The sequence below is a fragment of the Stegastes partitus genome, unplaced genomic scaffold (assembly GCF_000690725.1).
Source record: "Stegastes partitus isolate 25-593 unplaced genomic scaffold, Stegastes_partitus-1.0.2 Scaffold90, whole genome shotgun sequence".
NCBI classification, from domain to species: domain Eukaryota; kingdom Metazoa; phylum Chordata; class Actinopteri; family Pomacentridae; genus Stegastes; species Stegastes partitus.
The window spans coordinates 391,777-406,175 of NW_007577821.1; the positions used below are offsets into that span (position 1 = coordinate 391,777).

The 14,399-nt window shown below is 39.8% G+C and overlaps 1 protein-coding gene across 3 annotated transcripts in view; it reads left to right on the plus strand.

The window, feature by feature from the left end:
- LOC103353950 (rho GTPase-activating protein 29-like) overlaps window positions 1-14,399 on the plus strand; it is a 36,847-nt gene that overhangs the window by 11,944 nt on the left and 10,504 nt on the right. For 2 of the 3 annotated variants that reach the window (XM_008277154.1, XM_008277155.1), the window contains exons 5-11: window positions 8,093-8,236; window positions 12,119-12,215; window positions 12,475-12,547; window positions 12,798-12,858; window positions 13,446-13,595; window positions 13,958-14,022; window positions 14,147-14,257. In XM_008277154.1, the coding sequence (XP_008275376.1) occupies window positions 8,093-8,236; window positions 12,119-12,215; window positions 12,475-12,547; window positions 12,798-12,858; window positions 13,446-13,595; window positions 13,958-14,022; window positions 14,147-14,257 (701 nt within the window). Of the gene's footprint in view, window positions 1-8,092; window positions 8,237-10,776; window positions 11,222-12,118; window positions 12,216-12,474; window positions 12,548-12,797; window positions 12,859-13,445; window positions 13,596-13,957; window positions 14,023-14,146; window positions 14,258-14,399 lie in introns of those variants that run through there. The other variant, XM_008277156.1, reaches the window with a different exon arrangement.

Below are 14,399 nucleotides of genomic sequence, written 5' to 3' on the forward strand. Positions count from 1 at the left end.
TACACTTGGACGGGTCCACTTTAAGGTAGAACAAACATTTTAGAGGATACTGACAGATCATAAGGCTAAAAGCTTATTTGCTCTATGTGTAGTGTACAGTACACTGTACAGTTGGTTTGGCTCCAGATAAACTGTGGAGCTACTCTGCAGAGAATTTTTCTTCACACAGTTTAGTCCTATGTAAGAAGCAGCATTTAATGTTCTTAAATGAGGAAGAACATGATTAGCTGACTAACACGACCTTGTTCCAATCTGAAGACTGGCTTCTTTCAACTATTGGTGTCATCATGACACTGATAAGATCTGGCTGTAGTCCAGTTAAACTGCATTGTTTTGTGTTTCACAGTACCAGTCTGTGACTGCATTGTTGTCAGAAAGAGAGGGGTTTGTCGATTAAAGTGTTCAGAAAGCGTTGGGTCGTCTTTCATAGGGACTTGTTTACCTTAATACTGGTTGTCACAAAGTTGTTTACTCATGAACTCGTTTTTCTGTCTGTTCAAAAATGTTTGTACTGCAATTACATGACAGTGACAACATTTCTGTGGAACCAACTGAAAAAGATCCACGTCCTTCAGTAAACTTATCAGGGTAAATGTTAGCATTTATGTTCCCACTATAATTTTATTGTGGAATTATGTCAGTTTCCAACATTTTAAGTTTAATACCCTGTTACTTGTCATAAGGTATTACCACTGGTAAAAATATTTCCAGCATTAACTTTCACAAATATATCTCATACAGATGCCTGTGTGCCAGCTGAAGGGCCACTTGCAGGTAGTGCCTCCAACTGAGAGAGAAGCTGAAATCTAGCACATATTGGTTTAATGGCTTGCTACTCTTAGGAGAAAGAAAGAGGAGATTTGTTGGGCAGTAACTTTCCCTTGTGATGCTGAAGGATGTTTTTGTGCAAGCTTGTGGTCGGGGTGTGTTTCCTGGGGTGGGATTTATGGTTATGGGCTCTGGATGTTTGTGTAGGACATTGGTCATGGCAAGGGGTGGATTACCCATTGGAGCTCCTGCTAGCAGGAGACGCTGCCGCTGGTGAATAGGCGGCCTGCTGAAATTTACAGCAGTGGGGCAGACTTGCAATGTAGGGGGCCAAGGCTTCTGATACTGTTTGGTGAGTGAGGCTCTTGTTTTTTTGTTGCAGAGTAGCAAAAACAACTGATGTTATGTTTGTGTGGCTTTGAATTAAAAGTCTCAAGAAACACACAATTGTGCCTATCCCTACAATTTCACAGTCCCTTTGTGTTTCATATCTCAAAGAATTTGTTATTTTTCCTGCACAATACAGTAGGCTCTAGCAAACATTCCCATGCTACAGCAGGGGACGTCGCTCATTCAGGTAGGTGGAGGTTCCTTTGCAAAGCCTTGTACTAGGAACTTCTGCAGGTCAGGTCAACTGCAGATGTGTATGTTTAGATACAACACCAGCATTTCTTTGACTTAATAGAATTACAACCAGAGTTGAACAATCGATCGATTTCAAATGGAAATCGTAATTTGAAATAATGCTTTTAGCATGAGCTAAACAAATAGTTAATTAATCATGTTGAGTCATTTTTCAGGCAAAAAACATGCAATATGAATGTCACATTACATTCTCAGAAATTGTGATGGTCATTTCTATGACCATGTTAAACAAATTGGATAATAGTAAAAATAACTGAAGTACTAATCATAATGAAAGTAATTGGTAACTGCAACCCTAATTACTGTTGTCAAATTGCGTAGAAGTAATACAGGAATGCAAAGTAGATTTGTTTCTTTGTGCTCCAAAAAGCTGTGATTTGGACTACAATCTGTGCGCAGATTCCTATTGGAGCTAACACCTGATATGCTGTGTGTTTATTCAAGTCCAGATCTCACAGAATGTAGTTCACTAAAGCCCCTTTCAGACATGCACTCCATTCCGTTTATCTGACTTCAAGTTAACGTGTTGGTGTCATGTCTGAATGCAAACCTTGGTCACGTTACATCGGAAAAGTATCACTTTCAACACGGCAAAAGTGTGAACAGAACCGTCACTTTAACGGACAGGCACACACAAACAGCTGTACTTTTAGTTGTGTGAAATGATTTAAAAAATAATTCTTCCACACTTGAGCTCCAATATTATTCTGAAAACATCACTGAGAGGTATTATACACTTTTTTTCCCACACACTTTGCTCTATGATTTCTTTTACTCAACCAAATAAAATGTCTACAACAGATACAGAATAGCTTGAGGATTAATGATGCTCACAAATCATGAAGAGCTGAAGTTTACTTTTTCCAGCTGTTTAGAACTATTGGCTCTGAGTTAGTTTACTACCTGCAGCATCAGACAGTAGCAGGATCTATTTGTGCATCTCCAAAGAGAGAGAGAGTTGTGCGCATTTGCACACTGAGCAACAGCACCAGTAACTCGTTACATTCTTATACTTATAAATTATTGCCAAGAGAGCGCATGGAGAGCGGATCAGTCCGGACCAGGATCCGACAGCAGATCGCACTATGTCGGGCTACATGTCTTCACATCAGACAGATGAGCTGTCACACACACACACAGGAGTAGTTTAGTTTCCAGCTGTTTAGGACTACCTGCAGCATCAGACACAGGACAGATCCACAAGTGTCTCCAAAGAGAAAGAGCATTTACGCATATATAGTAGAGACTTCATTAATTAGGTAGTAATTAAAACCGTCACTTCATGGGCCAATCAGCATAAAACAGCAGGTCACACTGTGAACTTTTGTTCACCTCACACAGGTGAACTGTCACACAGAGTCACATCAGCTGCAGTTAAATATTTTGTCACATTGTGGCCGTCCTTCAGTTGAGTTCTGAGCTCTCAGTTTCACTGTTTAGCAATCAGAGGTAAACGGGGCAGTTAGTTCTTTGGACACTTTGATCAGCTGCTATTAGTCTGGTTTTAGTCTCTTCTTACATTATTATGTACCATGAATCACTTGGTGTATTGACTAGTTTCACCTGAATGACAAATTTGGTACTGTAGTGGGCATATCTGAATGCAACCATGAGGAACATTAACAGAAGAGTGACCTGTATGTGTATGACTCCAGTGACGTCGCTTAACGGATTGACGAATTCAGCAATGTTTCATTTTGCATTTCTGAAAGGGGCTTAATAGTCTTAGAACAGGTAGCTGGTTATGGAGTGCCTGCTGTTGACTCTCTGTGCAATGTCTGGGGTACGCTCTGTCTCCAAACAAGGCATGAGAAAGACGGAGAGGCACCCAGCAATGTTGCGTTTGTTTAGACAGAGGGGAAAATTAGTGTTTGGAGATGGAATCCTGACCAAACAATTCCACCTGTTGCAGATCAGGTTGCAGCAAGTTCAGCAATGCAAGCAGACGCTGTTACAGTGAGTACAGTGATTTTTTTTTCTGGACTTATGGTTTGTGAGTAAAGAGATTTGTAAATAATTCTAATTAAACTTGTTTTGGGAGGGACATAAAGTGGCCATTCCCATTTTGAGGGGTTCATTTGGGGTGAAGACTGAATCACCACAGGAAATACCGTGTCACCAGTGTGGAATGTGGTAGATGGATACACAACTGACTGAAAATCTGAGAATCATCTGCTTGCTACAGCTGTAAATGTGTCACCCTCCATTCTTGTAGTAAAGAGGAGGAGGAATGCTCAAGGAGAAACGTAGCCTCTTTGGTCTTTCAGTAAAGCCCTGCAGCTGTTTCCCAAGCAGCACTGTGTCACCAGAGCTTCCGAGGCTTGTTTCATGTTGAGCAGATCGCGTGTCCAGACGGGCTAGTTGATTGCCTGTTGTTATCGGTGGGGGGAGCAGAGGCTGTAACCTCTGTCAGGCCACCTGAAGATTTGGATTAGATTTGTCTTTCTCTGCACCAGACTCACAATGAGCTTTGTTGGACACAATGGGACCCCCCCAACACACACACAACTGTTTCACAGGCAACATTAATTTAAAAGGCAAATGTTGGAGCTACTGCATTTCGTTAAAGTAGAGTCCCCACTTAAAACTGTTTAAAAGCAATACTCCAAACAATATAAGTTTTTAGTATTTAGAAATATTATGGCTGTTTTCAGCATAGTGACCATACAGACTGACTTGCAAAGAGTGGGATTATTCTGGATGACTGGTTTGAGAAGTTTCTGTTGACATTAATAACCCCTTTTTTCCTGTGAAAACTGGTCACTAGAGGAATTTATTGTAATTGACATGGTTTGAAATCTACAGATTTTTTGAACCATATTCCAAGTCTTTGTATCTCTAGTCAAGATATAATTTGAGGGGTGCCTCAGTTTGATGAACCTAGATTTATTTTAGGAACAAAAATGGTTTATTTGTAATTCTTTATATGAATGTTTTACTTTTGGAAATGTGTTGAAAAGAACATGCAACATTATATAAATGCAAATGCACTCGTTTTTGGTAGTTTCACTTCAAAGGTGATGCAACACTAGTTCATTAATCTTTTCAACTCTACAATCATGGAAATTTCAACCATCATTCTTCGGTTACCTGATGTGTGTTGCATTGCAAACTAGAGATTAGATGATAAGTGCTAGACACGTTGGAGTGTCTTCTGAATTCCTCCACTGGTATAGTTTTTTTTGTGTTTACATATTGGAACACTGAGGAAATCTTTGTAAATAGAAAAAAAAATACTGGAGACCTGACTTTTATATTCAAAGTTAAATTGAATAAAAAGTATCCAGTAAATTCAGAGCTGAATCCCTTACTGTACTTGTTAATATGACACAACTGATTTGTGTATCAGAAAGACTTGAAGCATTTCAGCAGTTGATGGCGTTGCTACAACATTCCAGCTTAAATTTTATGTGCAGAGCTTGATTAATTAATCCAGTTTTCTGTCAAAAAATAAATAAATGCAATTATTTTGTTAATTTTCTGTTATAGTTTCAGTGTCCTAAATACGCACAAGCATGTGTTGTTTTTCATTGCCCTTCCTTGTTTTGAGTTAGGAGAAAAATACTTACTGTTGTGATCTGTACAATACTATTTCATAGTAAATTTATTTTCCTAAAAGGAAATGAGGTCTTGATGTTGTAGAATATAAATGAAGCAGACCGAGCATGAAGCGTGGCTGGGACAACCATCCCATCTCACCACTGTAAAGAAAGACACAGCAGATCTGTGCTGCATTGGCGTTGGCAGGGGGTCTTCCTTTAAACAATATGGCCCCGCTCTCTGCCCCAGCACTGTTATCTCAACCAAAACAATGGAATGGAACCAACAATCACCAGCAAATTTCCAGTGCCCTTTTTGATGTCACTGTTGTGACAAAACCACTCACTACTGATTCTTACCAGCTTTCTCTCAGTTGCCTACGCTGCAGTAAGCACAGGATGTTTCACATGAATAAAAGAGCAGCAATGGTCCTGATTGTTCTAATAACTTTATTCCTGCTTCTTCTTTTAAATTGACATTTTTTTGTTAATATTTTTAATCTGGGCTTTCAAAATGAAGAATTAAAGGTGATCTAAGTAGCCTCCACAGACTAGGCTGACATACACATGGGAAACGTAAGCACATGTGCACACTTAGCTTGAAAGTAGTTTGAATGTTTAATTCTATTTCCAAATGTGTAATAAACTAATTAATGTTTTCTAGTATGTGTTTTTTCCCCCCTCTTAGAAGTGTGGTGGAAATATTGCCTGAATAGATGCATGAAGCTCTGCTCTCAATAGTGTAAATATAGTCTTTGTGTGGTGAAGGTTGCTGTCGTTGTGTTTGTCATTAATTGAAATTGCTGTCTGCTATTTATTTGTTTGTGCCACTCACTGCTTTATCCCTGCACAGTGCTGCATTTGTGACAGTTGGCAGTGGGTATCAAACAACAGATGAAAAAATGCTGTTTTTGGCTTAAACTCTTGTCCAGCAGACTGGCTTAGGACATCTCTTTGTTGCCACAACATCACAGCTATTGGTATTTTCTTGCAATTTGTGCCTCCGTTGCTACTCTGAAGAATACATTAGTGTAATTAAATTCTTTTCAGAGGAAAAGGAAATGGGTGATTTGAACCTACAATTGTGCTGTGATTCTATAGCAGTTACTAAAGTCATGCTCCGCTTGTGTAATGCTAAGTGAAAATTCTCAGGTGTGCGCCTCATTAGGACTGGCTCTTATATGCTAATAACCAACCCACACACGTCTTTGATAGAAGAATCTTCAAAAGCCAGTGAGCTAACCATGAATACCCTGATGACCACAGGAGGTTTAAAAGAAAGGGGTGGGAGCTTCATGAAGAGTTATTGTCAGTGATGGTAGGGAGGTGGACTTTAAAGCATGTGTTGCAGGGTCCTCGACCTCTCACCTTGGGGCAAGTGAGCAGGTGAGCGCCCTGCTGCAAAGGACACATTTTCTTTAAACTTGGGATGAAAGCAGGGGACAGAGACTGTTTAGTGTCTGACTAGGAAAATGAAATTATTTAAGAAACGCCCTTCTTTGTCTTGCCAGTAGTGTTATCTTGCGTCTCTTGCTTGGCATCATTATTATTATTTATTTCTCCCATCATTAGTGAAATGGTGTCACAGATGACCAGGGCTTGTGCCTCAGTTGCTGATAATGTGTCTTCTACCGCATTTAACACCAGACGGTTGATTTAGTGTCTGTATGCATATGAACGGGACAGCAGTGGAAAGGGTAACATACGCTCACAGACCCAGGCTCTCATTTTCACTCCCTCTGTAATTCCTTTTAACGTTCCAATAAATTCAGTCTCTCGTCTCACCCTGCTGCTTGGTAGGGTAGCCTTGATGAAGAACAGATGACTCTTCTGTTTCCAGCCAGTGCCCCTGCTTCTTCCAAAACAGTGAGTTAGACATGAACTCACCTATTGTCTGGTGCCAACTTGTGGAGCCTCCACTGATTAGCCTGGAGACAAACTGTTCCTCTCCTATTGCTGCTTTGGTGTTTTCAGAAGTTCATTGTGTCACATGTTTTATAGTTTTTATGCTGGCTTTCATTTTGCTCAAAGACCTCAATTAGCTGTAAAACACACTTCAGCACTGCTTTGAAAAGTTCTGTAGGACTTATGAAAACACAGGCAACACTAGAATATTGAGAGCAGCTATTGAGTTAAGAAGAAGAGCATATATGTCCAGCAAAAACTCTTTGGGAAACGCATGAAAAAAAGGGGTACTAGTCTTCACTGCTTTGTCTTTTTCTACAGCAAAGGGATGTCTTTCATAGCAAAATGACTGATAGGCTGTGGTTTAGAAATTCGGACAGAGTATTCTAAATGCATTTCTTACATTCTTTTCCTCCTCCTGTCATCTTCTGTAACCTCACTGCCATTGGAATCTTCTTGCGAGCTCTTCGTGAACTGTACTGCTCCCACTGTCTGCTGACTGTTGGAGAAAATATATGATTGCATAATTGGTACCATGTGTGTCCCTTCAGTGTTCAGTCACAGCCAAAATTTTATTTCTTCTTTTGCATTGAGGATCTATGATTTGTATACATTTTACAAGTTTATGGTAACTCTGCAACACAGTTTTTTTTTCATTCAGTAAATTTAAATCACTGGTAACTTACAAGCTTTCTAAACTTCATTTTTCTATCCTTCATCAGTGACACCGCCTCACTTATGACCACAAAAAGCACATAACAATGTTTGTCTTCATCCTTTTTAACCTGTATGTGAATGTTATAGCCGGGACTCAGAGTTTAACCTATTTACAATACACACCTCTTCCGTTGTTCATGGTGTTCACTGCTCGGAAGAAGCAAGTTGCGTCACAGTAGTTTCATGCAACAGTTTGTCACTGTCTCTCAACCGCAACTGTTTCTTTCTTCCACTTTTCTTAGTGGAAGCACAACTACAGACAGAGACAAAACATAACAGAACATGTACTGTATTATTTTTTTGCTGTCATGTTTTACCCTAAGTGTTGGTGATGATGACAAAAGAAATGCCAAGAATGAATTTGACACTGGCTTACTTGTGACTCAACATGCAGTGCAGTGGTGACTTTATTGTTAAATATGTGTGACTGCAAACTTTGACTGCTTTAGTCTTGTTAAGGTCTTGACACTTACATGACTTCGCCTGGCTGACCTACTTTTTTTTTTTTTTTTCCCCAGAAAACCTGGAAGGTCTTCAAGAGGTGGTGCAGGAACGGTTAACAGAATTACTGCGTGTCCTCAAGGCTGTCATTGCGAAACACCAGACCCTCAACTCGGTAGACATCCTAGGAGCAGCTGGCACGGTCATTGCCAAGGTCAAAGGTCAGTGATTACTAAGATGCATGCTTGGGTAACCACAGACATGCAGGTGAAGACACACATGAACCCAGACAATTCTTAAATGTATTGACATGAAATCTTGTTGTTGCATCACTGATTCAAGATAAGGGCTTACGTCAGCATAACAGACCCGTGTTGGAAATACCCTTCAGGAATATTCTTTTAATCTCTGCTGGTTGAAGGTGGCTTGAAGCTATGTTTCTAAAAGGTTACAGTGCAAGAAGCAATTATTCCTCAAGCAACTGATCTATTTCCCGTGCCCTAAATGAACACAAAGAAGGGGAAACTCACAAGTTCATCTGCTTGAAATGTGATCCACTGCAAGTGTAATTCTTCACTTGACTTGCACACAAGAATTTATACAGTGGCGACTACATGGCTGTAATTTTCATTCCATATTTCAGCGTCTGCAGAGGCCTCTTGGCAGGCTGCTTGTTGATCAAGCACATCCATGTGTCTTCATTCTTTTTGCTGTATGTGAGGTGTCTGGTTGTCTGACAGATCACCTACTCTATTTCAACATCTGAGCTGTGACTTACTCCCTATGAATGCTTCAGAATGCAGTTCTGCAATCTGTGGCCTGTTGAGTGGTGCTTTGGCAATGTTTAGAATGTAACAAGGAAACAAAAGATAATAAGATTAACCAAAGGAAATATTTGCATTGTTAAGACTGAACTTTAATGGGACACATTGTAACTTGAGTCACATGATCAAAGAATGACACCTGCCTGACAACAAGCAACCCATTCACACTGACTTACACCTAAAGTTTTCTGTCATTTGTCTATATTTATGCAGCAGTCAAACACAAATGTTTCTTTGAAACCCTGTTAAACTCATACAATATTTTAAGTATCTGAAAATCTTGTCCTCAACTGGTACTAACAAAACTGACTTTTTGATATTATAATTAGGGATGTGCCAATCGGATATAACAGATTGGGCTTGGTGCTGTCCCTGTTAAGTGGAGTACGTATAGGCCACAGTAAATGCACTTTCTTGTCAATGCAATTGTGGAAAACAAGTTACAGTTCTTCAGTCATATCATTTCTAGTGTCTGTGGACTTGAGGAGGGTCAGGTGTACAGATTTTTTAAACACAATAAAAGAAAGGACTTGTATCAGGTGAATGTTCAGATCCCAGAGCTGCCTGTTGGAGTTGGTATCTAATACAAAAATTAAGCTCATCAAGTTTTTTTTTTCCTTTCCTTTTTTTTTCTGTCCAAAGTTGTGAGTATGATGGCATTGTTACTCATCAGAAAACAATCTCACCAAGATATTCATCTACTTGTATGCTAAAACTGAACATAGGTATGCATGCACCACCCTACCACTGATAGAAGGCTGGTGATGCTGTACATGGCAGTGCAATGTGCCATTGTTCTTATCTGGAAAGCTGTGCCATTTAGCACCACTAAATACATTTGTGTCATACGTAGTGGATTTAGGAGTTTCCCTGTCCACAAGGGGGTGCCTTACATCAACTCACCCTCCCTAATGATCAGTAGGTAACCCAATACTGACACAGACAGTGAGCCAAAAGAGGACTGAAAAGGAGAGGCTGAAAGACAGATAAATCTGTGAGTCATCAGAGATGAAGACTCAAAGGCTTGGATGATAACAGGCCTTGTGCTTCTCACTGTCTTCAGAGTGTGTCGTCTCTTCACCCATGTTTCTTTTAGAAGCTTGGTCATGACACCTGGGGCATTTGGACAGCTGCCAAAATTTATTGGAAAAAAAACTCCTCCCTCACTACTGCCCTTTGTTTCTCTCCAAACACATGGCTGTCTAACCAGTTCAAAATGTTGTCGTATCCACTCAAACTATTCTCCTATTATTGTTTTTCATTTGACAGTGTGGGCAAATTTTATTAAACCTGAAAATGTCAGGAACATGCCCAGCTTTACTTAGCTGTGTAATGCGTGAGATTTCATTCTAGACACAGACTGCTATTGCTACTTGTTTTTTCTTCTCTGTTTATGTGCCATAACAAATATGATAATTTCACAGGCTTTTATTTGGCTAAAAACAGACCCTGACAAGGTTTCTTTTCTGGTCACATTCTGAGAGAGTGAAGAGAATGTTCATTTTTCCCTCCCCTGACTGAAGACTGCAGGGCATTGCTATAAAAATGTTAACTTCCTCACCCTTTAGAAATTCTTTCCTCACTTTGTGTCCTCATTTGTCTAGAGAATATGCTTGGAGCTGACAGAGGGCATTTGTTCACTGCCGTCAGTCTTGTATGTGCATGTCGGCAACATGTCCCTATGTGACCTATTGTAAATTTGTGACATAAGAAAAGCATGTCGTTCAGTGATAATGCATACTATTTTATGCATTTAGATACAATTTTTTTTTTTTTTAGTTTTTCTTACTAATAACACTGTCACATGGAAGCAGTTGCTGTCGCCATGCTACAGAAATTAAGTTTTAACAAGACAAAATGATACACGAAAGACATTTTTAATGGACTAATTGTCTCAGTTAAGGCTCAACTGTGAGAAAACAATGAGCCCTGGACTTGAATGATGCAGTTTCCATATCTCAGTCACGACAAAGGGGGCAGAGCTTTGGAATCATTGTTATGAGACCCACAGGATGTCCTGAGGAAGAAATCGGTGCAGAGTTGTATGCTAGCATTCAGGGCCAGAGAGGTGCACGGCAGGGAAGCTCGCACTGCACCTCCTCTCTTTTGGTATCCTCAAGAGTCGTCCCTGAAAAGTGGGGTTGACGCCCCTATCCAGGATGCCATGACCTTTCTATACTTCTTCATAGGCTCGGAAATATTTACCCATCCACCACTGACGTGGATCAAATTTACTCTGATGAAGAGAAAATGGAAGCACAAAAACTAGAAAGCAGTCTGGAAACTAAGAGCGTTTAGAGGTTTTTACTCCACACTCTCCAATTTGCCGAAGTTTTCTGGTCCCAGTTACTAGACAACGATGTCAGGAGGTAGAGAGAAAAGGTAAGTGTTGTCATGGTTATCTATAGTGTTACATGTCACAGAACTCAAGCTGTGTGAGTGTTTCCTGTTGCGGGGCAGACAGGAAGTACTCAGCTTATTCGGATTTCACTGAATGTGGCTTTGGTTCCTCTGATTGCTTTCTGCAAATGTCTTCTTGCTGAGTAAAGGGTTTTCTGTGTGAAGGAAAGGTCTGCTCACGTGTTCACGAAGATTTGTCAAGCTTGGACGAGCTTCTAAAATCACAGGACTTCTTGCTGTCAGTAGATCCCAAATCAAAGAATAGTTTACCTTCTCTGTGCATGATCAGTGAGCACGATGGCCCAGGCGATTTGAACACATTTGAACAAAGTAAAGACAAGTTGGGATTGTTTCTGAATATTTATTGAATGTCCACGCTTAAAGATCTTTGAAGCTGTTCCAAAGTGAAGTTTTAACTTGCCAGGAAGACATACAGACTGTACACCTTTGACAGCCTCTGCTCTAATGGTTGTAGTTTTAAATCTGTTTTCTTAGCCTTCATTGTAAGACTCTTGACCCTGTGTAAGTGATTAGGGGAGCTGAGTTTTTGTTTGTCATCAAGAATGTCAGCACTTACTTAAAACAACTCTAGCCCTTGCAGAGGTGACAACCAACTCCCCTGCAAAAGTCGACCGGTTAACTGTATTCTTCATGGCTTATGATTGCACTGGGAAAGCAGTACACATTGCAGTTTGTTTTAAAATGTTATTTAGCTATTTGCTTCATTTGTATGTCATCCTTTTGATGTATCGCCCATGTGGTTCTTCTATTGGTGGTAAAGACCTCATCATCAAACTACATGACTGAGTTTACAAAAGCTGGTTTGAAATTCCATTTTATCTTATTCTGAAATTCTTGTCTATTTTATTACCTCAACAGGCGTTAACTTCAAAGAAGTGAACCCAGAAAACAAAAACGCTGTTTTTGGCGAGATCCACACATCCATTGACACTTTGGCATTCACATTCGGCAATGTGTGAGTACAATGCTGTTTGCCTTTTCAATACCACTTTTATTACTTTGCTGTGTTACAGCCAAAAAAGTTTTAGACAACAGACTGTATCTTGTTGGTCTTGATAACCCATTATATATGTAGAATAATAGGTTTGCTTTTTGTTTTTGAATCCTTGTAAATACAGTGCTTCAGTGTCACTTTGTTACAGAGTTGATTGCAGTTTTGACCATACCAAGCTGCACTTTTGTCATGTATTTTATCATATATATCTACCCCTCAGAGTTTCTGACTTCCTTATGGGAGATGTGGACAGCAGCTCAGGGATGGGGATCCCCCAGCCCAGGAGAAGCAAGGTGAGATGCCATTTTTTCCCCCCAGCTTTTAGGCCTGATATTTTTTTTGTCAAGGCTTTATTTAGGAACATGTCAACTTTCAAAAGGCTGCACTTAAAGCAGCAATTTTACCACACCCCTGTTTAAAAAAGCTTCAAAGACTTGCTTTCTGTACTTAATTGGGGTGTTGAAAGCCCAGCTGCTTCTGATGTCTGACTTTGATTGGATACTTGCTATTCCCTTCTTATAATCTGAAATGTCTTTTTCACAGTCTTTTGACAACCTCTTTGTGGATCCTGAGGAATATGTTTTGGGGAAAAGTGATCTTGTGGGTAAGTGTAATAGTTAGTTTCTCTGTTTATCTCTGATGTTAATATATGTGTAAAATAAATTCACCTTGAAATGTAATAGCTAATAATGGCTTCTTTGACAAGCTTTTAATGGCTGCTTTGCAGCCCAGGGAGCCTAAGAGTGTCAGGTTGTGAGTTAGCTGAGCTTTGGACTCTTGAATGCCTGAGGTAGACCCGCCTTAAACCTCTACTTCCACCCCTGTTATTTCTGCTGCTTTTTTCATACTAGTTGCTCGTTTCCCCTCCCTGTCCACATATCTGACATTCCTTGCCTGTTGAAGAGTAGTTCCGTCTGCCAATGGAAATACATGAGGTTTGTGTTGAATCAGATGGTGGGTGGCTAGGAGAAGTTGTACAGTATAACCAGTAAAAAGAAAATAATGACATTAGAAAGATACCGGACACTTTCATATCCTCCTACAATGAAAACTTCACTGACCTCATTCTTTTTTCTGTCCGCCTCCCACACATCTGCTGGAATAGTAGAACTGAGATACATCAATCCAACAAAGGGATCTTTTGGCCATTCCACTTGTTTGGTAATTTTGTCTCCTCTGTTGACTTCACAGGCCCAGAGGTGTCACTGTCAAGAGAGGAAGAAGTTGATTTGACCTTGTTGAAGAATGATAGTGGTGTGGAGTCTGCTCTACTTTATGCCAAGGCCTGGTCCAAGTATATTAAAGACCTTCTAGCCTGGATGGAGAAACGGCTAGCCATGGGTGAGGCATTGACATTTGTGACATCTAACTGGCTTGCAAACAGGGGACTACTGCATTAGGACATTTTACTAGATAGAATGGAAAAATGGCCTGGGAAACAACATTTGGCATATAGATCCCTGAATCATGATGCACATTTTGTTTGTACAGTTCATTTTGTCTATTTGAAGAAACATGTCGTCAAAATGGGGACAAGGCTTTTACCTACATGTTATTTTTGGGGGAAAAAAATCATATATATGTGTGTGTGGGTGTGTAATGTAATGAATGTAATCATATCACATTAAACTCATGAATGTGAAATCTGTGTTCAGTCACATAAACAGTCCCTTACTCTTCTGTGCATTTTTTTTCTCTTCCAGATATTGAGTATGCAAAAAGCTATACTAAAATTGCGGAGTCTGCAAAGACGCTGGCCAGTCAGCAGGTAACCAAAGAACCACTTTTTCTGGTATCTGTCATAATTATGAAAATGTTACTTTACATCCTTAAAAGTAATATTTGTTGGAAAATGTACACAAACATGCTTTCCTTCATGTCATTTGTCTAAGGACTACATGCCATTCAGTGATATCTACGTTTCCACATTCAAGAACGACATTGAATACAACCAGCAGCTTATTCAAACTGCAGTGGCTCTTCAAGCCAATAAATTCATACAGGTAAGAGTGACAAAATGAAGCACACTGTGGCTAACGTTGGGCATCTGAGAAACATCTGTTGCTTGGTTTATTTCAACATGTCAGCCAACCTGTGAAAATACTGTTGCTTCCTGTCTAAGATATACAGTATTTAAGAAGTAAA